We start from the raw sequence: 22,515 nt of genomic DNA on the forward strand, positions 1-22,515 counted from the left end.
AAGTCCCGTAAGTTTCAAGGCTTAAAATTTGAGCACCGCTTTCCATACACAGACCGATGGCCAGGCAGAAAGGACCATTCAGATTCTCGAAGATATGCTGCGAGCATGTATTATAGACTTTGGAGGTAATTGGGATGATCACTTTCCACTCATAGAATTTGCTTACAATAATAGCTATCAAGCCAGCATTGGTATAGCTCTATGAAGCGTTGTACGGGCGAAGATGTAGGTCTCCAGTGGGCAGGTTTGAACTAACGGAGGTGTCGTTGATCGGTCCAGAGTTTGTTTGTGAGCCTTAGAGAGAGTTCAGCTAATCAGAGAAAGGCTGAAAATGGCTCAGAGTCGTCAGAAGTCCTATTCTGACAAGAGGCATCATGACTTAGAATTCATGGTTGGTGACAAGGTGGTTTTGAAAGTTTCACCAACGAAAGGAGTTATGAGGTTTGGTAAGAAAGGGAAACTTAGTCCTAGATTTATCAGACCTTATGAGATTATAGAAAAGAAGGGGAAAGTGGCTAATGAACTAGCGTTGCCCATTGAGTTGTCCTCTGTTCATCCTGTCTTTCATGTGTCTATGCTTAGAAAGTACATTTATAATGAATCACACATAATACCTGCCGACATCATAGAAATTAAAGAAGGTTTGACTTATGAAGAGTTACCTATAGAAATTCTCGATAGGCAAGTAAGAAAGTTGAGAACAAAAGATATAGCATGGGTAAAAGTTTAGTGGAGTAATCATGATTCAAAAGAGGCTACGTGGGAGGTCGAGGAAGATATGAGAAAAAAGTGTCCTTATTTATTTGAGGAATAAGGTATGTGAACCTAGGTTTGACATGACATTTACATTTCAGTTATTAAATATAAGTTAGCAAGTGTTTATGTCCTTACTAAATTATACTTAGTTGTTGCAGTAATTTAGTTTCTGTCAGAGTATATTTAGTTATTAAATAAATTTAGTGCAATGCTAGAGTACATTTAATTCATTAAAGTTATTTACTTTTTGCTGAAGTATTGTGCTTTAGATTTTAGTTATCTATTATGGTACTTCCTTGCCGGAATGTAAGTAATTAGTTTATGAGCTGTGTGTGGTGCCTATGAATGGCCTGTTATGGTATACTTGGTTGTTGTAGGTGTAGTTGTGGTATTTGTGACAGGGATTTTTTTTTTTTTTTGGATAGTCAAATTTACAGGGGGGATTCTACCAAAAAAAGTAGTGCTAAGGAAACTTAAGAAGCTCAAGTGAGTAGTGTTAGCAATATTTGAGGACGAATGTTTTTAAGGAGGGAAGATTGAAATACTCCTCAAATCTATAAAAGATTCAAGACACACTAAATATAGAATTAATTTTTTTAATCTTGCCTAGAGTGCAAAAAAAAAAGGTTATACTTAAATAATTGGATATACAATTAGGGAAATATTATTAATTTTAATATTACTAAATATTAGAAATGAGTATCATTAATTATTAGTTAAGTTTAAAAAAAAGGGGATAAGCCTAAAGCCCATAAAGTGGAAAGGCAAAAAGGCTTGAAGCCTTAAACAAAACACAATTAAAAAGTTTGAAGGTTGAAAAGCCTTATAGGAACGAAACAGAAGGCCTAAACTCATACGAAAAAGAGAAATAGAACACGAACGGAGTAGAGGCAGCCTTGCTACTCAATACTCACACAGGCAACGGAAAGTTCTAGGGTTCTTTACAAATCACTAATTCTTGATCTCAGGTATATAAAACTGCATATTGTCAATTATGCTACAGTAGTAGTAGGTAAGAATCAAATAGTTAATTCCCTTCTTTCTCTGTATCAACATTAAATTCCATGTTTAGGTGTGACACTTTAAATTTAATTAAAATGCAATGGTTGTTGTAGAATCAATTATCTGACGGGTATAAATTGGACTGGGGCCTATGTATTGGCTCGAGGAGTTTTGAGGTGAGTTGATATAACCCTTTACTAAAGTGGTTTAACTCACAAAAGCACGCATACAAGATGTTTGATGAATTGCTTAAAGAGTTAATATGTACTTCATTGAAGCGAGTGAGTACCTATTAACTTAGAATTGTTCTAGCTAAAGTTTAGATGATTTACTATGATATAGGCGCATAAATTTTTAGATTTTTGTGCTATTCTTATATGCCATTTTCATGTTGAAAATTTATGAAGAAGCAAGAATCTTTAGAAATACATTTAAATGTTCATTTCATTCTCATACCATGCTTTACATTTAAGGATACAAATATGAGTATGTATAGGATGTTTCAGAAAGATTTAGACTTGAAAAGTCACAAGAAGAAGTATTAGAAGAAAAGATTTTGGGAGTATCCTCTATTCTGAGAAGGGGTCATCATCCAGGCCGAGGGTCCTGACCAAGGCATTGACTTCCTGAAACTACTTGTGCCAGAGTAGGGAGCACACGAGCCGAGGGTCTCGCTGCAGAGAATTTACTTACCCAGGCTAATGTATGATACATGAGCGCTGAGAACCATGAAGCGAGTGGCACCTCGTGGATTGGGCCTATTCGATCAGGTTGGGATCGAACCCGTGCCGATCACACGATGACTGAGACAGAATTGAGTCAGGATAGTTGGAACTCCCGAATTATAAAGTGAAGTATTTTTTTATAAGAAAGAAAAGAAAAGAATTTCTTTTAGAATATTCATAAACTGCTATTATGCAATTATTTTAGAATTGTTCTTAGAAGCTGTCTGTTTTTCATACATTCAAAATCTTTAGTTGTAATGTATATTTTACTAAAGTTTCGTCCCATGTCTTCGAGACTCACTGAGTACAATGGATGGTACTGGCGTTCTCTTTTGGGAACCTATGTTGGTCTGCGGTACAACGTGGGAACCGGATTTGCAGGCGAGCAGATTACAGGTTAGGACTCCCCCCACTTCCAGTGCTATTAGTGAGCTCCGCTTTTGTTCGTGGAGTACTCTTTTTAGTCGTCATTATTTAGCTATTTCTTTGTTTACTTAGAGAACTGACCAGAAAATCTCATGTCCCGAGCAGTGCGTCAGTTTATCAGTAGAGGCTTCATAGACACTGTCGATGGGTTAAGATTCAGATGTTTTTGATAATAACTTAGTAGTATTTCAGTGGTTACTACGATTAAGTTTTGGAGTTGGTTTATTTTAGATTTTTAAATTAATTGAAAGTATTTGGTTAAAGTATTGTCTTGTTGCATATAAAGTTTTAAGTTATAATAGATTTGATAAGCGCACATGGTTCGCTCGGTCAAGTTTAGTGATCGGGTGCCGGTCACGGCTTGTTCAGAAAATGGGTCATGACATATCAAGATAATAAACCTCCGTGACTTGGTCTAACTCGACATCTAAAGTTAGGTCATGAGATGAGAATTGTGATTGCATAATTCAATGTCCGTGCATGGCCAGGCCTGGTAACTAGAATGTGTATGACATTACACATTGATAAACTATAGAAAATGCTTCTCAAACTCATATTATCGTGTGCAAATACATTAATATATACATGAGTTTCTTAGAGAATAAGACTCTAAAGTTGTGACTGCTAAGGACTCCTAATAACAGAGTACTTACAGCATCTTCAGGCCAATCCTAATATTCAACAATTACATATAAATAGACTTCCGCACAAACTCCTACGTGACATTATTTTTACACGCCCCCTCAAGTTGAGCAAGGTGTGGAGCAACTGTCAACTTGCGCTTCAAATCTTGGAAGCAAACCTTGGACAAAGGCTTGGTAAGAGCATCGGCCACTTGGTAATGATAACTCATGTACCTGACCGACAAAGACTTTCCACGAACCTTGTCACGGACAAAATGAAAATCGATTTCCATATGTTTTGTCGAGAATGAAAAATAAGATTAGCAGTCAAGTAGGTAGCACTAAGATTATCACACCAGAGAATGGGAATAGAGGTGGTAAAACATCCAATCTCTCGGAGGAGAAGCTCAACCCATGTCACCTCAGAGGTGCAGCAGCTAATGCACGATATTCAGCCTCTGCGCTCGACCGCGATACAACTTTTTGCTTTCGAGAAGCCCATGAAATCAAATTAGAGCCAAGAAAAATGGCAAATCCAGTGGTAGACTTGCGATCATCAACATCACCTCCCCAATCTGAATCACTATAACCATGAAGCAAGCCAGAGGACCCACGAGAAAGAAATAAACCATGAGAGGAAGTAGCATTGACATAATGGAGAATACGTTTGACAGCAACCCAATGAAAATCCATAGGACAATGCATAAACTGTGAAACTTTGTTATCCGCATACGCTATATCGGGTCTAGTAAACGTCAAGTATTGTAAAGCTCCAACGGTACTCCTATAGAGAGTCTGATCAGGAAATGGACGTCCACCAGTTGTGGAGAGCTTGGATGAGGTTGAAGCTGGTGTGGAGACAGGACCACACGACCCCATTTTCACACGATTAAGAAGGTCGTTGACATACTTACCTTGCGATAAATGTAATCCTTCATGTGTCCAGTTGGCTTGAATGCCCAAGAAATAAGATAATTTCCCCAAATTTCTAACAGCAAATTGAGTTTGTTGTTTGGCAATAAGAGCTGCAATATGAGCAGAATTAGAACCCATAACCAAAATGTCATCAACATATATTAAACAAAATAGCTTGTCATCGGCATTCGACATATAGAACAGAGAACTATCAGTTTTGGATCCCACAAAGCCTAGAGAAAGAAGTTCATTAGCTAAACGCTTATTCCACATAGGTGGGGCCTATTTGAGGTCGTAGAGAGATAGTTTAAGTAAACAAACTTGATCTGGACGAGTAGGATCAAACAATCCGGGAGGATGAGACATATATACAATCTCATCTAAGTTCCTATGAAGAAAGTCACTAGAAATATCCAGTTGAATGATGTGCCACTGATGAGACACTGCCAAGGATAACAACAATCGTATGGTGGCCGGCTTAACAACTGCACTAAATGTGTCGGCAAAATCGATGCCCGGTCGTTGATGATATCCTTTAGCCACAATCCTTGCTTTATAGCGATCCAATGAACCATCCGACTTTAACTTTGTCTTGAATACCCACTTACAACCAATTACGTTGTGAGATGGCGATGGTGGAACTAGTTCCCAAGTACCATTATGAATAAGTGCATTATACTCCTCTGACACGGCGCGATGCCAATTAACATCCTTGATAGCCTGTGAGTAGCAAGAAGGTTCCATTATTGCCGATGTCGGTGTCAAAACAGACATTGAAAATGGCTTCTTATGCTTCAATAAGCCTGTTTGTGATTGTGTCACCATCTTTTGCGAAGTCAAAGCTGCTGGTTGTAGTGTACCAGCAGTTGAAGTGTCTCCAAGATCAGGAGAGTGCATTGTACCATATAGAGGATTTTCTTCAACCAGAGTGGTGACATCAAGTCTACACCATGAGATACTCTAACTTGTAAAGGCTGATCAATAACAATTGTATATCCATGAGTAGGATCAACAGATCATGAGGATGGGTGCTTAGACAAAGACTCTACAGGTGGAGAGGGTGAAGGCGGATTCGACGTACGCGATGGGGAATGAAAGTCGTGGCAGAGATGGTGGAATAGTTGAAGGGTCAACAAGAGGCTGGAATGGCAACTTCACATTGAGAGGTTCAGATTTAGAATTGGGTATAGATGAAGGCACCACGACATCCTGTGAAACAAAAGGGAAAATATTTTCATCAAAGATTAAATGACGAGAAACGTAAAATTTTGAAGAAACTGGGTCAAAGAATTTGTACCCTTTGTGTAACTTACTATAGCCCAGAAATACACATGGTTTAGATCGAGGAGACAGTTTATCCTTCGTATAAGGACGAAGCCATGGGAAACAAAGGCAACCAAAAATACGCAAGAGAGAGTAATCTGGATCGGTGTTAAACAACGCATAAAATGGAGTTTTATTTATTAAGCGTGGGGTTGGTAGACGATTAATAGTATACACAGCAGTATCAAATGCGTTTGTCCAAAATTTGTGTGGGACATTAGCAAGATGTAGCAAAGCTCGGCCATTTTCAACAATATGCCTATGCTTTCTTTCGGCACAAGCATTTTGTTTGGGGGTATACGGACATAAGGAACGTTGCGCAGTTCCATTATCTATCAAATAATTTGTTAAGTCTTGATATTCCCCTCCCCAATCAGCTTGAAAATTTTTAATAGGACGACCAAAATATTTTTCAACAATTGTGCGAAATTGCATAAAACTTGAAAATACCTCAGATTTAAAGCGAAGAAAATAAATCCATGTATATTTGCTAAAGTGATCAAAGAAAATCACATAATATCGATAGCCTTCACTAGAAACAACTGGAGCAGGACCCCAAACATCTGAACAAACTAAATCTAAAGGCTCGGAGGCTTGAAGACTAGACTCACGAAAAGGAACTTTATGACTCTTACAACAACACATGTAGAACATAAACGAGAAGATTTAAATGAAGGGACAATGACGCTAGACGATAATGCTTGACGAAGTGTAGGATAGGATGCATGAGCCAAACGAGCATGCCAAACCCCAAGAGACACAACATAAGAAGCAGGTGCAAATGACTTCCACACAGGAAGAGAATATAATCCAGCTTTATCAGGACCTGTATGCAGTATTTCCCTCGTCACCAAGTCCTTAATCAAAAAATGGTTAGGAAAGAATTTAAGTGAAACTTGGTTAGATTTAGTAAAAGAACTGACAGATAATAAATTTTTAGTAGCTGTTGGAACATGTAAGATATCATCAAGATTGAACTATTATCAGAAATAAAAACGGAGCCTTTACCAACGTGAGAAATAGGAAGTTTGGAACCATTACCTAATGTGACTTCTTCAAGACCTTTGTATTCGGAATGAATACCCAGGTTACCAAGGTCAGCTGTGAGATGGTGTGTGGTGCCACTATCCATTAACCAATCTTGGGCAGAAGGGGTTCTTGCTAAATTGGAAACAAGTGGTCTAGAAGGTTTGTTGTCATTGCGAATTTTAGGAGATGGACATACGCGTGCAATATGACCTTTGCCTTCACAGTTACGGCAAATAAATCTAGACATGTCTGAGGCTTGGGATTGAGTAGTATTGGTCTGTTGAGTAGAGTTCTGTACCCACAATGTTGCCTTGATTGGAGAAGCATCTACGACCTCGACCCCCTCGGCCTCTACCACGTCCACGAGTAGTAGGAAAGGAACTCTGAGTAGGGTGCAATGACAGTAATGGACTCATCCCTTTTAAACTGTCATGCTTCATTCAATAACAATCCATATAATGCATCAAAAGTAATATCCTCTTGACGCGATTCAAGCGGCCTAGTAAAAGGACGATAAACAGGTCCTAGTCCTGCAAGAACAAATACCACCAGATCATGATACATGATTTTAGTATTTTAGAGAATGAGCTCGATTATAGAAGAAAGAAGAAGCAAAAGGAGTCAGCAGTTAGTTAGTAGCTTAACAGTTAGTTCAAATGTTAGTTAATGCGCGGGAAAGTTAGTTACATTAGCTAGTAGTGGAATAGTTGAATTCTGTTATTTGTTTCATTAGAAAGAGTCCAACTACATAGTGAATGTATGAATCATTACATATAAGGGTTGTATACATCAATTGAAAGGCATGAATAACAGTTACATCATTTTCCTAAATCTCTATTCTTCTTCTTCTCTTCTGTTCTCTTCTCTTCTTCCTCTTCTGAAATTCTGGAACTCTCACTACTGCCTCGATCCATTCCTGGAGTAGTGTTACGATCCTCGAATTTCTCTTAAATTCCTGCAATCGTATAACAGATCATCATTAGGAACTGGATGTTGCAATGCAACCAACTTATCTGCTATTGCCTTTGCCTTTTGCACATATGACTCAATACTGGCATTATCACGACGCGAAGTGTGCAACTGCATCTTAAGGTCACGAATTTGTGGCTTTGATCCGGAAGCATATGCAGCAACAAGCTTATTCCAAGCGTCACGAGCAATTGCTGCTCCAACCAACTGAGGCAGGATACTTTCTGAAACAGAAGCAACAATCCAACTTAAAACAAGTTGGTCTTCACGTAACCAAACCGTATAGGCCGGGTTGGGTTTGGTATTAGTATTATCTAGGAATTGTGTTGGCATATGTTTACTATCATCAATGTGATGGTTCAAACCACAAGCATATACCATAGGCATCAACTGTGTCTTTCACAGAAGAAAGTTTGAAGATGTGAGTTTCACAGGTAATTGATGTGCGAGGTTTGGAGAAGGAGAGACAACAGATAGGCTTGAAGCCATTGAAGAGCTGTTGTTTTCACCCATGGAAGCGTAGAGAAAAAAAATTGGGTTGGTTTAGCCTCTAATGGCTCTTGATACCATGTACAAAACGCTTCTCAATTCATATTATTGTGTGCAAATCTATATATAAATATAAAGTTGGGAATGGAGAAGGTGATGTGGCATGTCTCTTTGTCCATGAATCACATTTATCTTTTTTCTCAATTTTTTGATATTTTTCCTATTTTTCTATATTTATGTGCTATAGATTAAAATTTTCAAGAAGTCACATCTTAATTACACCTCCCTCCCTTCTTTATCCTATCTTTTTTTTTTCAGTATAGTAAACCAAACGTCCCCATCATTAATACCTCAAATAATTCCACACTTAATGGCTAATGTAACAGAATATTTAACATGCACTTTAATCACATGATTTAAGCAAATTAAGAAGCAACCGTTGCCTTGATCTGAAAGCCCAAAAGCCTCGCCATGAATTTTTCCTTATGCTAGAAAGCTCAAAAGTCTATAAATTAAACCACGGGATTTGGAAGCTAATGGGAGAGATCTGTACATTGTAGTCGTCTTTGGTCTTTGCCAGAATCTGGTAATATTCTGGATGCTTTAAGGTTCATCACTTCCGCCAATAATTTCTGCCAAACAAAAGCTTCTACTTGCCAGGTTTCAGCCCAGACTTGGGTTTCAGTTCTTTGAAAGAATACAAAGAAATTTCAGTTCTTTGGCCCAAACGAAAGCTATATTTTGTGAGCTTCTAAAGTCCATAGAGGTAATCTTTCTACGGTAGTTTGTAGAAGTAATCTAGAATTAACAATTACAGCAGTTAAAACGTTTATAAATGTATATTTTAAAACGATCTTGCCGACGACATCTTAATTCAGTAAAAGCATTCATATTTCAATATTAGCAAAAAGAAAATGGTGTGGTCTCTTTAAGTTTTAATTCTGAAATATTCATCTTCTATTATTTCTCCAAAGGAATGCCAAGTCGTTTCTCTCCGGAGCGCTATATAGCAATATCAAATCTTTACGGTGGCTATGACATGAATTTGAAGAGGAGGGGACTCTTGGGTAGAGGTAAACCATGATTTAGAATCAGTTTCTATTTTTTCACTTTCCTGATTTTTCCATTACAATCTTTCTATTAGAGTAATATTCTGATTCTCTTCCCATTTCATAATTGATATTTATTAGTAATAATTAATGTTTATTAATTTTTTTTTATTTTTTTATTTTTGTTTTTTTGTACTAACAAACACAAAATATAGTTATAAACTGGGTGTATTTGTATTATCACTTACAACACAAAAACAGTTTGTTCCTTAGGTACACATATCCACTATTCACGGCTTATGAGAGAAATTCTTTACAAACAGGATGCGAGCTTTACGAACGATTTTACTGCCGACCACAACCCCTCATATGCATGAGGATTGAGACTTTTAAGTCCAACATGGGAGCCTCATAAAAGCGAATTGCAGTGCTAACATTACATATTTTGCTCTTTATAATGAGCGCTGGAATAACTTTCTTTATATTTTATTTTTTATCTTAAAATTATTTTTATGTGTATATATCTTTCCTAATGTTCATTTTACTTTTAACTTTTGGTATTTATATTGTACTTGGAATGAGTTTATATGATCGCGCATAGAGCGAGCATGTTAACTAGTACATTAATATATACATGAGTTTCTTAGAGAATAAGACTCTAAAGTTGTGACAGCTAAGGACTCCTAATAACAGAATACTTACAGCATCTTCATGCCAATCCTAATATCAGCAATTACATACAAATAGACTTCCACACAAACTCCTATGTGACATTATCCTTACATAAACTAGGAATGGAAAGGTGTGGCAGCGTGACTTTGATATCATGAAAAGAAAAATGGATTTTGGGTTTTAGCTGTACTTAAAATACTAGTTCATGAGTTAAAGATTGAGAGGAGAACAAGAAAGAATGGTCCACCAGTGGCTGATCTATCAAAGAAGAGAATTTTGGAGATAATTTTACTTCTATTTATTTTGAGAGGCATGTGTTTTATTTATTATAAAATCTAATAAGAGCTTTATGACAAATAATAAGAAGAAGACTAGAAATACGATCAAGGTTATCAAAGAGATTACAAGGATTTAATCCATTGGATACTATTTTGTCTAAAAATGGATTGGCTAGTGCTTTACCGAAATCGAGTTCAGTAAAAGAGCAATAATTACTTATACTTTTCATGTAATATATTTATAATACTAATTTACATCTTAATTTTAGTGTATAATTTTTATAAATCAATTTTCGTATATATTATTTTTATATAAAATTGTAACTTAATTTTATTATAAGTTATAATTGTATAAAAAGATATAACCATCACAAAAATAAAAAGTGCAAATATAAAATATAATATGTTGTTAATAAAATTTTCATTAAATAACATAAAAATAAATATTTAATACAATAACGATTGAAATAGATTAAAATATATAATACATTAAACAACATAATGGGATGAGAAAATAACAATAATTTAGTATTTTGGTAGGTATAAAATAATATTTGCTTACAATTTATGTTATTTAAATATTTACGGTATAATTTTTTTATAGTAAATGGTTACATAAAAAAGGAATATGAATTATATGATATGAATATGTAAAAAAGAAAAAAAAGAAAGGATTTTACGAAATAAAAAAACTAATTTAAATAAAATAAAATCACATAATATAGAAGAGAGAGAAGAATATAAAAGAGAGATTCTTCTTTTGGTATAAAAAATAATATAATGGATTAGAATTAGTTTGTACCCCATTTTGATGTTTACATCATTTTGGCGTAAAAAAATGGCACAAGGGTTAGAGATACCCTCAATTGAGATCAATTCACTTTTCTAGTGTTCGAAAGCTTTGAGTAACTTTATTTCTTTTTAAAGGCAGCTTGAGTAACTTAATAAGGAGTTGGATTATACCAAATGAAAGTGGAAACCATTTTCCTTTTTAATAATTTGAATGTTGTTTAAACAAAAGTAGGTGCAATGTTGTATTAACTTCCTAGAGTAATGACAAACTACAAGCGTTGCAAAAAAATTTATTTATCTTAAAGAAACAAATAATACTACAATTTTAAGATATCCTAAGAGAGAAAATAAGACGGTCAGTTATGGACAACGAAAGGAGATTATTTAACGTAGAATATTATTTAATGTAGGGGATGGCCAAAGGTTGGCATTAATTTGCTAATAATAAATGCAATACTTATTCTTTTGCCGTGGACTTAGGTATGGGGTTCTTGTAACAGTCAAAAGTTTCTGATTTCTTATATTATCAGCAAATTTAATCATAATATTGCAAGAAATAAGAATACATAGTATTTAATATTAACTGATAAACAATTTATAACCACACAAAATTTTGTAATTTATTTATTTAATGCAAACACCATGTATTTTTATTTTTTTGGCCTTCACTAATGTTGCACTCACCTACCTTGCTATTCCTAAATCCATATTATCTAGTCAAATAGTCAATGATTATTGTACGTTTAACGCTGACTAAAAACATCTTCCAAAGTCAAGGATAAAAATCAGCAAAACTATTTTTTTACTGAATATTATTGCAAAGTTGAAAAAATCAAGATTGATGCTCTCCCTTGAGGCTGAGGCCCCATTGCTGTGAATTTTTGTTTTGACTTTCATTAGTCATTTTTTTTCAGCTGGCTGGCTTTTTTTATCACTAGTGGCCAAGACTTGAGGGCTTCCCAAAATGGGATATTCCGTGTTTAAAGTTAGCATTTTTTGATAATTGCTTCACTCATGTTCTTGGATTTCTGCTTAAAGATATCTCCTCTGAGTATCAGGTATTTCTTCTTTTACTTTATGTGATAATCTGAAGATTTAATTCTTGAAAAAATTGGATCTTTTTGTATAAACTTAAAGCCCCATTTTCCTCTAAATTCTTGAAAAAATTGGATCTTTTTGTATAAACTTATAACCCCTTTTTGCATCTTACTTACTCTTCCCTTTTGTTTTGTTGTTCTTGCTTCTTTTTTTTGGGTTATTTTCTTTATATTTAGCTAATATCTGCTGTTAGGATGCAAGTGGTAAGAGAGCATCTGAGACTGCTTTTTCCATTATCTGTTGATGGGAGTTATTTATTTGCCAGTAAATCTGAGATGACTTTAATGAATTTTATTTATAATCATGAAAGTTTTGGTTTTCAGTTTTTTTATCGAAGATCTAAAGGGCCAAGGCTGTAGGGACCTAACCCTTCAACCTAGACCTTTTAAAAAATTTATGAAAAGAAAAGGTTGCAACATTGGTCCAACTGCTTTTTAGGACTTATGAACAAAAACATTTCTGCAACACTTTACACTCCTAAATTTCTTTATAGTTGGTTTTTTCAGATTTCTCATTACTCATTATTGACAATTGTAGTTATGGATGTGAATACTAAAGCTTGGAACTGGAGAACTTTCTGTTAACGAATTCAACCCGGTTGTATGCTGGAATTGGTACTATTATCTTCTGGATATTTAAATTGATTTCACAATGAGGCCTTCTCAAAACGCGAAGGATATCAATGAGTTTAACAGGTTCTATAACCAACCCGTAGAGGATCAAGAATCTTTTTTTCTGCCTTCCATTAACAACCCGAATAACAACCAATTACTTTATGCTGATTGTGGTCAGCAGACACAATTCTCTGCCTTAAAACACAACCAATACTGCTATGTTGAATCATCCACTGGAAATTCTAGTGAACTTGTCTCTGATTCACCTCCTGCTGATACTTTCTTTGCTGATGACAATTCCATGATGCACCAAGGTTCTGATTCATGTCCTTCGGGCATGCATCATTCTCCTGATGATACGTACCACTCGTCAGGTAACAGTTCGTGCTTCACTAGTGATGGTACTGGCCTGAAGCACAAGCTAAAGGAACTCGAAACTGCAATGCTGGGGCCTGATTCAGAAAGCTTGGAGTCATATAATACTACTCCATTGGCTGCAGCCAATCAAATTTCGTCGGAGTCAGGTAAATGGGTTGATATGATGGAAATGATGCCTAATGGAGATTTGAAACAAGTGCTTATTGCCTGTGCTAAAGCAATAGCAGATAATAATTTAGTAACAGCTGAATGGTTAATGTCAGAACTACGCACAGTGGTATCAGTTTGCGGTTCTCCAATACAACGCTTAGGAGCATATATGCTGGAAGGATTAGTTGCCAGATTGGCCTCCTCAGGAAGCTCCATCTACAAGTCCCTAAGGTGCAAAGAGCCGACTAGCGTTGAGCTAATGTCATACATGCATTTGCTTTATGAAATCTGCCCATACTTCAAGTTTGGATATTTGTCAGCAAATGGTGCAATTGTTGATGCCATGAAAGAAGAGAACACAATTCATATTATTGATTTTCAGATTTCCCAGGGCAGCCAGTGGATCACCCTAATCCATGCTCTTGCAGCCCGGCCAGGTGGACCCCCACGAATCCGCATTACAGGGATTGATGATTCCACGTCAGCTTATGCCAGAGGAGGAGGGATTGAAATTGTTGGTCGGAGGTTATCAAGCATTGCTGCATCTTGCAATGTACCTTTTGAATTTCATCCCGTGGCTGCTTCTTGCTCGGATGTTGAGATTGAGCATCTTAAGGTTCGGTCTGGCGAACCATTGGCCGTGAATTTTGCACTTATCTTGCACCATATGCCTGATGAGAGTGTTGGCACTCAAAATCACAGAGACAGACTTCTGAGGATGGTTAAGAGCTTGACTCCCAAGATTGTGACCTTAGTGGAGCAAGAGTCCAACACTAATAGAGTCCAGTTCTTTCCCAGGTTTTTGGAGACACTGAACTACTACCTATCTATATTTGAATCAATAGATGTTGCTCTACCTAGGGACCATAAGCAACGAATCAACGTTGAGCAACATTGCCTGGCCCGGGAAATTGTGAACATAATAGCATGTGAAGGGGCAGAAAGAGTGGAGCGTCATGAGCTTCTTGAAAGGTGGAGGTCACGATTTCTTATGGCTGGGTTCAATCCATATCCATTAAGCTCCTCAGTAAATGCTACAATCAAGACCCTGCTGGAGAATTACTACCAAAGTTATACGCTTGATGAGAGAAATGGCGCTCTTTATCTTGGCTGGATGAAACGAGATTTAGTTGCCTCTTGTGCCTGGAAATAGTACCCTACCCTACCTGTAAGTAGGTGCATGTAACTTCTAGCTTGATAATGGTAAAAGGTAGACCTTTCTGTTCGTATTGAGTTAAGAGCACTTTACTATAATCTTTTTAGAACCTGTATCAGTTTTTTTCTTTCTCCATATAAAGAGTGAGTTGTTGCCGTTCAACTACGTATGACCCAAAGTTGATTATATTGAGGCCGGATATGCCTGTATCAGAAATTAGGTTTGTTCGACATTGATCTAATTTAATGTCGCTCTTGGCATATTGTAACATATTAGTGTTACTTTGTTATGCAACACCCCGTAATAGTTATAATGGTGCGGTCCGAACCAGAATGATATTACTATATGAATCACTTATATCCATTTCGTCCTATTCAAACCTTTTATCACTTACAAAAGATTTTTAGGCTGGACACTAATCTTGCTATATATTTCTTTCCTTTACTTTTCGTACACTATCAAGTTAAGTTGATCTATAATAACACAATTAGTCTTTTTTTTTTTTTTTTTGTCCTTTAGAGACGAACCAGAATGATATAGGACTAAATCTCAATGGGACACAACTGATTAAGTTGCATTGATATATCATAAAAAGTTTTTAGAATGTTAGCGTATATAACTTAAACCCGCAAATAGCCAGCCTTTAAAACGCACGTCTATGGTTGTGTATGCTAGAGTGATGGGTGAAACCAGTAAACGGAGATTTTGCAATCACCATTTGCACGATAGATAACAATCACGTGTACGATGCCATATTATCTTATAGCACTTTCATATTATCTTTACCATATTATTTATTTTCAAAAAATACAATTGCCATGTGCTTGCCTCAATGCCTCCTAGTTACCGTAAATAGAACATATTGAAGAAGTCCATAAATCCTAGAAAATGCCATTGATTCAAGTGCTCACAGTCGCCCAATCAAAATTTGCCTATTCATGGGGATAAAGATATTGGAGGTGGATATTTGCTCAGACATCCACTGTTGTTCACTTCCTAATATACTGTTGATATGTACAAAGGAAGTGCAACATTTTTCTGAGCAGTTGTATAATACAGCATGATGGGTCCTAGAAGTATGAGGGCAAGTATCTATACTTCAACTAGAGATGTCTTTTGTAATCCACCAATATTCAAGAAAAAATAGATGGTGGCTTCTTATTGTTAAGCTTATACTTGGAAGTTGGAGGTAGAAACAATCATGGGCCCAAGAGTATCTTTCCATAGTTTTGAGGAAATTGAGTAGAAGGTTGTAAAGGCAAAGTCTCAAAACCATGTCCTTGAACATGATTATCTATAGGTCCAAACCGGCTCATGCTACCATTTACAATACCATAACGCGCCGCAATTGCAGCTGGTTGCACTACCATCATACCGGAACGTGAAACTTGAACTTGGTTATGGACGGTGTGAAGTTGCCTATTGTTCCCATTCTCCACACCATATCCAATACCAACACCTAGATCCAGATTAATAGAGTAAGTCTCTTCTGCCCTGATCCTTGAACCGCCAGTTACAGGCGTGGATCCTGCCATTTCATGGTTATTAGACCTTGCAGCAGGTACGTCGTGATTATGTCTTCCTTCATAAGTGGTGATAACAGCTTTGGGATCATGAGAAGCCCTCTCCACGTGTTTCCTGACAGGGCATCCAGCATTGGTGCACTTATAATAGCTCCTGCATGACACGGAAGTTAGGAGAAAATATATTGACCACTCATGATTAGAGAATATTAAAAGAAACTCAAAGGTGACTTAAGAATTTTGGAAATGCATGGACTTTGCAGGTTAAAAGGAAAAAGAAAATGCTGGAAACCCATAGCTTCTATAGATTTCCACCATAGAGCATCCCTCTATGCATGGACGTGTTACAAAAGCTTACGAGAGATTTACAAGAATTGTAATGTATGTGGATTAGTTTAGATAAACCATGATACATGCGAATGTTTGATGAATTTAACGATAAGTGGTCTCTAATTCCTATTAAACACCCAACAACAGCAATATCTTGGATATTGATGGATTTAGGATCCTATTGTCTCTTTTAGGCTTTTGCCTCTCATCAGGAGAAGGGCATGATATCACAAGTATCATATTTTCTTAGACTACACACCCACCAAATACTTGATCGTTTTAAATGACTACTCTAGAGACTAACCAACAACCAGCAATGACCTTTGTCAAATACTTGTTGCATACCACATTTAAGTGTCTGTGTACATGACATTCATGTAACACAAGGTCATATGTTCAAGTAACTACAAACCATAAAGTGTTGCATACCTAGGATTAGGATTGCCTCGGACCACCTTCTGTCCATACTTGCGCCACCGGTACCCATCATCCAATATATCAACTTCACTGACAGTTTGAACGACAACGCGTGGTTCACGGATAGGCTTAATCACCGGTGTTATATCCATTGCACCATCCATTTTCCTGCTTAAAGTTTTAACCATTTAATCAGATCTATTAGCAGGAATATATTGAAGGCTTTCCATTAGCTTTACCTTCTTTTCACAAATGGATCATCCTCATCCATATCATCACTAGTGCCCTGCATCTGTGAAACTGCCCCTTCAGGACCATCAGCATCCACTTGCTGAGGTGATACGGGAGTACTAATGGGCTCAATTTTACCGGTCTGGGCATTGGTGTTGAACTTGTCCTCAACAAAGACTGAGAATTGATAAGATTGACTCAGAATAAAATTAAGATTTTTTTTTTCAAAATTACCACTTTATGCTCATCGAGAGGGAAACAATACTAAAAGAGCTACTTTCTCACATTTATCTTCTTGGATGGACATGAGAGCACCGGGAGTAAATCGACGGCTCAGTTGGGGTTTAGGATGATCATGAGAACCTTTATAAACGATCTCTGTTATTTGTCCTTCAGGTGATCGCTCAAATATCTTTTTCACTTCACAGTTTGGGTAAGTACATTTGTAATAGCTCCTTGGAAATTCACTTCCTTTTACAAGTTTCTGGCCATACTTTCGCCAGTTATACCCATCATCTGATGATCTCTCAGCAGTTACTGATGATACATCTTTATGATCAGCAAGTGAAACTTGCATGCTTGTATTAGATTGACCTCTCATATTCATGGCATCAACATTAATAGGTGCAGATAGACTCTCTTCTTTTGAAAAATCATCAACATTTATAGGTGCAGATAAACTCAGTTCTTTTGATGATGCCATCTTGTGCTTAGCTAGAGATGAAGTTGCTACCAATTGAGGATGACTTTGGTCTTGAACTTCTTTTAATGGCTCATTTTGTTGTTGGTTCAAACCTGTAGAAATCTTGATTACACAAGTGTGTTAGGAATGTAGGAAGTAACAACCAGATTCTACAAGTAAACTACTACAATTTTCTTTTCTTTTTCTGAAAATAAGGTACTCAATAAACAAACAGAAAAGAATTTGTTTTTTTTTGGGTCAAGAAATAAATTCACATATTGATTTTTAGAGATATAAAAGAAGAGAAAGCCCATTAGAAGAGGCCAAAAAAGAAAAAAGGCGTGCAAGGTACTTGCATCCTCTGCTAAAACCTTCAAGATAAACTCGGAAATACAACAACAACAACCCAATAGAATCCCACTAGTGGGGTCTGGGGAGGGTAGAGTGTACGCAGACCTTACCCCTACCCGGGGGTAGGGAGGCTGTTTCCAGGAAACCCTCGGCTCAATAGACGAGACAATAATATCAGAAAAGAACAAAAGAATAAATCTGTAATAACAAAACAACAACAACAAACCCAGTAGTTTCCCCACAAGTGGGGTCCGGGGAGGGTAAGATGTATGCAGCCTTACCCCTATCCCTGAAAGGACAGAGAGGCTGTAATAACAAAAGTGTCGGCAAATAAAGGAAGCATATCATCAAGCCCATCCACTCACCCACCATGCACAACAAAACAAGAAGGAAGAGGAAGAAAACAGTAACAAATATAGAAAGCAGTTCATAGTGCAAAACAAGTATCATAATTTTCTTGTAAGAAATGAATTTCTTTTATGACAGCTACAATCCATTATTTCATTTATCAATAGCTCAATCTTTATCTTTAATTTAATCAAAGTATCTTTTTTTCTTTTAAAACCAAATTCAGTTCAATAAAAGGACTTTGAGCAAATAGCACAAGAAAAAGCAGTCATTTCCCTGCTTATGGAATTGTGTGATACAGATACTACATGTTGATTTGCTAAAAGTTCAACAAAATTACTTTGACTAGCGCATTGTTAAGTATAACGTACATGCTAAATTGAATTTAATGGTGGCAGAAGAATAGATAAGTTAGTCATTGGACATTCCCTGCAAATTAAATGATTTTTATAATTTTTATTTGTTTAATGACTTCCAATTCTTGGAATACGTAAACGCAATATCATGTCATTATAGTAATGTGTCACATCAAACAGGGAAGCAGGATCATTAACAATGCAAAATAAATGACGGTCACATCACCTGTTGAACAATTCATTCCTTATTATGCATGAACATACTCAACTACTGCTCATGCTGCTGTCAACTTACAGACATAACCAAATTACTATTGCTCTAGTTGTTTGAAAAGGACTGGAGTGTTGCCCTTTAAGAAACATGAGTCTCTACGATATTGAAACACACCTACCTTAGCAAATCAATAAAAGCGTACATCCTTATAGCATGTTACAATACCATCGAAACCTACACAATTGGCATTAAGGGCAAATAGACACCATAACTTGAGAAAGAGAGAATTCCAAGAACATAAGAGTTAAATTTTCAATTTCCCTAAATCAAGCATATGTCAGTTGTCAAAGAAGACATACTGCTAATACAGAAAAGCCCTTTGTTTGGGGAGGGGGGGGGGGAGAGAGAGAAAACAAAAAAACAACTAGTCATCTTTTTGTATTGTTCTCTCTTTCTAATTCAACATCGATAATATTTCAACAGAGCATTACCACATGTTCCGCAACAAATCCTGATGTAGAACTAGATCCACCAGCAAATTTGAACTCAAAGCAGCTGGATTTTCCTTCACTGTATGTATTGCCACTGGAATAACCTCTTTTCAATAAGAATGCAGCGTTCCCACCAGAGCCTTGCACTGCTTGAAGCTTGGAGAAGGAACCTGTAGTTGGAGACGGCTCAGCCTGCAGGTTAAAGGTAAATGAAATAGACTAAGTTATTGATCACAATTTTCCTTTCCAAGGGGAAATTGCATTTATGCATAGACAGACGTGATACATATTATTTAATGTTACTTTCTCAATTTTCTGCTTCTTTGTGAGAGAAATTTTTTCATTTCACGTCACTTTCTGGCTAATTTTTTCATTTGAGTGGAGGCAGATCAATGCTACTTATAGTAGTGAAAAAGGTTACTGATATGCAACAGCCACTGAACTCAGAACATTAGCATTTATGCCCGAATAAGACAAATTTAGGGGACTTTACTGATGTCACAATCAGGACAGAACATGTATAAAATAAACATCATCTTTCCTCGGGGAACAACATAGTGGAAAAGCTGAGCACCTAGCAAAAAGGAAGATTCATTATGTGAAAAAACAACACTGAGGCCTAACTGAGCTTTTCCAGGCAGAAGAACAAAGAATATATATTATGGTAAAAGCCAGAAGCACGATTCTATTTAAAAAAAGCAATATATAGCACCAATATAGTAAATCCCTTCAGGCAAGCATCAGAACAGACGGTTGCAATTAACACAGAAAAGCATAGTTATATTTATAGATAAATATTATATTCTTAAATGAGCACTCAGATGGAAAAAAGAATCAAAGGAACAAGTTGCAATGCCTATGAAAAGAACCAAATATCTAATCAATAATCCAAACCGTACTTTAACAAAGCAACCATCACATCAAAATAATTCCTCAAATCCTCCACCTGAGAGTATATTATGACGTAAGCAAAGCACAACTTTAAAGAAGGCAAAAAAAATATTATAAGTAAAAGGAGTAGTTTGCATTTCACTCAATTGAAGACAGCACAACTATACACCTTACTCTTAACAACAGTTAAACTAATTAAGATTATCTTAATAGTGGTTAAGATTCCCTAATTTTTTTCCTTTTCGCTTGTCCTTCGTTTTCTTATCAATCCATAAAAACAACAGCTAATTAGTGTCACAATCACCTTACTTCCTCTCGATATACTATGATTAGTCCAATGCTGCTCCGATTAAAAAAATAATAAAGTACCGTGCCCTAACTAACTTCACAAAAATTACTCACATTTCTTCAATTACGTGGAACATTTTAGCAAAACAAACTGTAAAATTACTCACTTTGATGTTAGAGAGAAGAACAGGAGATTCGAGGAAGGAGGAAGGACTGAGACCGGGAGGGATGGTGATACACGTGGACCTAGAGATCGGGAGCTTAGCAGGAGTCATGAACTTGTATTTAGCACCGCCATTGAATCCGGCGGCGCCGGAGCTGATACCGCCGTCATTTACGGCAGATATTCCATCTCTGAGTTGCTCGGAAGAAGAGTGCTGCTGCTGAGAGTGAGAGTGAGAGTGGGACTTTGAGTGAGAGTCTTCCATTGACGATTCAGAAGAGGATTTTGGTGTGTAGGAGAAGACAATCAAAAGGAGTGTGACTCAACAGGGTGACCGGGGGCAGCGGGCAGGGGTAGTTTGGGTTTTTAAGTATGAGGGTAATTTGGTAACTTTGAAGAAGGGTGGATTGTTTGCGTACTTGCTTTAATATTGTCAGTGATGAAAGACGGTTCGACGCCAAGTGGACTTGGGATATGGGATATGGATTTTATTGCTTTGTTCACTAATGTTCTTCCAATAATGACCCTCCATAAAAGCAATTCCAAATTCCCGATTATAAAGTTACTAGCCTTGGTGGGCGTTTGGACATAAGAATTGTAAAATTCCAAAAAAAGAGTGATATTTATTTGAAAATAGTATTTGAAATTTAGTGGGTGTTTGGACATAAAAATTGTAAATTTTCACAAAAAAAGTGAAAATAGTATTTGAAAATTGAGTTGTGTTTGGACATGAATATAATTTTGGGTTATTTTTTAAATTTTTGTGTGTAATCTGAATGAAAATTTTGAAAAACAACTTTTTGAAGTTTTTCAAATTTTTGAAAAATTACAAAATGCGTGGGCGTTTGGACATAAGAATTGTAAAATTCCAAAACACGGTGAAAATTTTTTTTCAAGTGAAAATGGTATTTGAAATTTAGAGTTCTGTTTGGACATGAATATAATTTTAGGTTGTTTTTGCTGTTTTGTGAGTAATTTGAGCGAAAATTTTGAAAAATAACCTTTTGAAGTTTTTAAAATTTTTAAAAATTTCCAAAAATGCATCTTTAAGTGAAAATTGGAAATTTTATGAACAAACGCTGATTTTGAAAAAAAGTGAAAATTTTTTTGAAAAAAGGAAAAAATTTCTTATGTCCAAACGGGCTCTGCATCTTCAAGTGAAATTTGAAAATTTTATAAGCAAACGTTGATTTCGAAAAAAAGTGAAAATTTTTTTGGCAAAATGGAAAAAATTTCTTATGTTCAAACGGGCTTTTAGAGTACGTGCTTTGCGTGTCTAGTTCTCAATCATGCATCTCAATTATTATATTCAACTTAATATTTCTCCCAATTTTATAATTTTATTACTTCAATTTCACAAGTTATTAGACTTTCTTTTTTGTTTCAACAAGGACATATAACCTTTGGAGATTTAAGAGTTAACTAAAAAATATTAAAAAATTATATATTCTCAAGTTTATTCTAGAAGACACAAGTCAACTGACATAAGATGTTACACCCCATGTTTTCGTATGTAAGAGTGCATCGTAAGTCAATTGATGTAAGCTCATAAATGAGATCATCTTTGAAAAGTTTATAAAGTAAGTTAATCATGTTATCGTGGAGGTTACAAATATTTAAGATCACGAATTCCAAGTACCAAGAGGGTTGGAAGGATTAGAAGCTAAACGAATTAAAGAAAATAAGTTTCGTCGAAAGTCGATAAGTTGGGAATGTTATAACATGTACTTTTGGGGCGTAACAAACTTGGTATCAGAGCAGATCTATCATAGGGTGTCTACAAGCC

General features: G+C 36.1%; 3 protein-coding genes across 3 annotated transcripts; 2 read left to right on the top strand and 1 right to left on the bottom strand.

Annotated features, from left to right (window-relative positions):
* Positions 1–331: 331 nt before the first annotated feature.
* Positions 332–730, top strand: LOC109241914. The gene has a single exon (XM_019408742.1). It carries the CDS (start codon positions 332–334, stop codon positions 728–730), a length of 399 nt encoding a protein of 132 aa, XP_019264287.1.
* An 11,136-nt stretch (positions 731–11,866) lies between these two features.
* LOC109241920 (scarecrow-like transcription factor PAT1) lies at positions 11,867–14,754 on the top strand. The gene is made up of 2 exons (XM_019408749.1): positions 11,867–12,106; positions 12,684–14,754. The coding sequence occupies exon 2, from the start codon at positions 12,798–12,800 to the stop codon at positions 14,439–14,441; it is 1,644 nt and encodes a 547-aa protein (XP_019264294.1). The 5' UTR covers positions 11,867–12,106; positions 12,684–12,797; the 3' UTR covers positions 14,442–14,754.
* A 561-nt stretch (positions 14,755–15,315) lies between these two features.
* LOC109241921 (probable WRKY transcription factor 20) lies at positions 15,316–21,030 on the bottom strand. The gene is made up of 6 exons (XM_019408750.1): positions 20,734–21,030; positions 19,388–19,579; positions 17,231–17,750; positions 16,954–17,122; positions 16,727–16,882; positions 15,316–16,121 (listed from the first exon to the last, which is right to left on the bottom strand). The coding sequence occupies exons 1-6, from the start codon at positions 20,992–20,994 to the stop codon at positions 15,644–15,646; spliced, it is 1,776 nt and encodes a 591-aa protein (XP_019264295.1). The 5' UTR covers positions 20,995–21,030; the 3' UTR covers positions 15,316–15,643.
* Between the last annotated feature and the right edge of the window lie 1,485 nt (positions 21,031–22,515).

This window comes from Nicotiana attenuata, unplaced genomic scaffold, assembly GCF_001879085.1.
Source record: "Nicotiana attenuata strain UT unplaced genomic scaffold, NIATTr2, whole genome shotgun sequence".
Taxonomy (NCBI): Eukaryota; Viridiplantae; Streptophyta; class Magnoliopsida; order Solanales; family Solanaceae; genus Nicotiana; species Nicotiana attenuata.

Bases quoted from the DNA above. Each gene is read 5' to 3' on its own strand.
- LOC109241921 (XM_019408750.1), bottom strand. From the start codon at position 20,994: ATGGAAGACTCTCACTCAAAGTCCCACTCTCACTCTCACTCTCAGCAG. The intron at 19,580-20,733 runs GTGAGTAATTTT...TTTAACCTGCAG, and splicing joins TTCTTCTCTCTAACATCAAA to GCTGAGCCGTCTCCAACTAC. The intron at 17,751-19,387 runs GTAATGCTCTGT...TGTGTAATCAAG, and splicing joins GATTTGTTGCGGAACATGTG to ATTTCTACAGGTTTGAACCA.
- LOC109241914 (XM_019408742.1), top strand. From the start codon at position 332: ATGGCTCAGAGTCGTCAGAAGTCCTATTCTGACAAGAGGCATCATGAC.
- LOC109241920 (XM_019408749.1), top strand. From the start codon at position 12,798: ATGAGGCCTTCTCAAAACGCGAAGGATATCAATGAGTTTAACAGGTTC.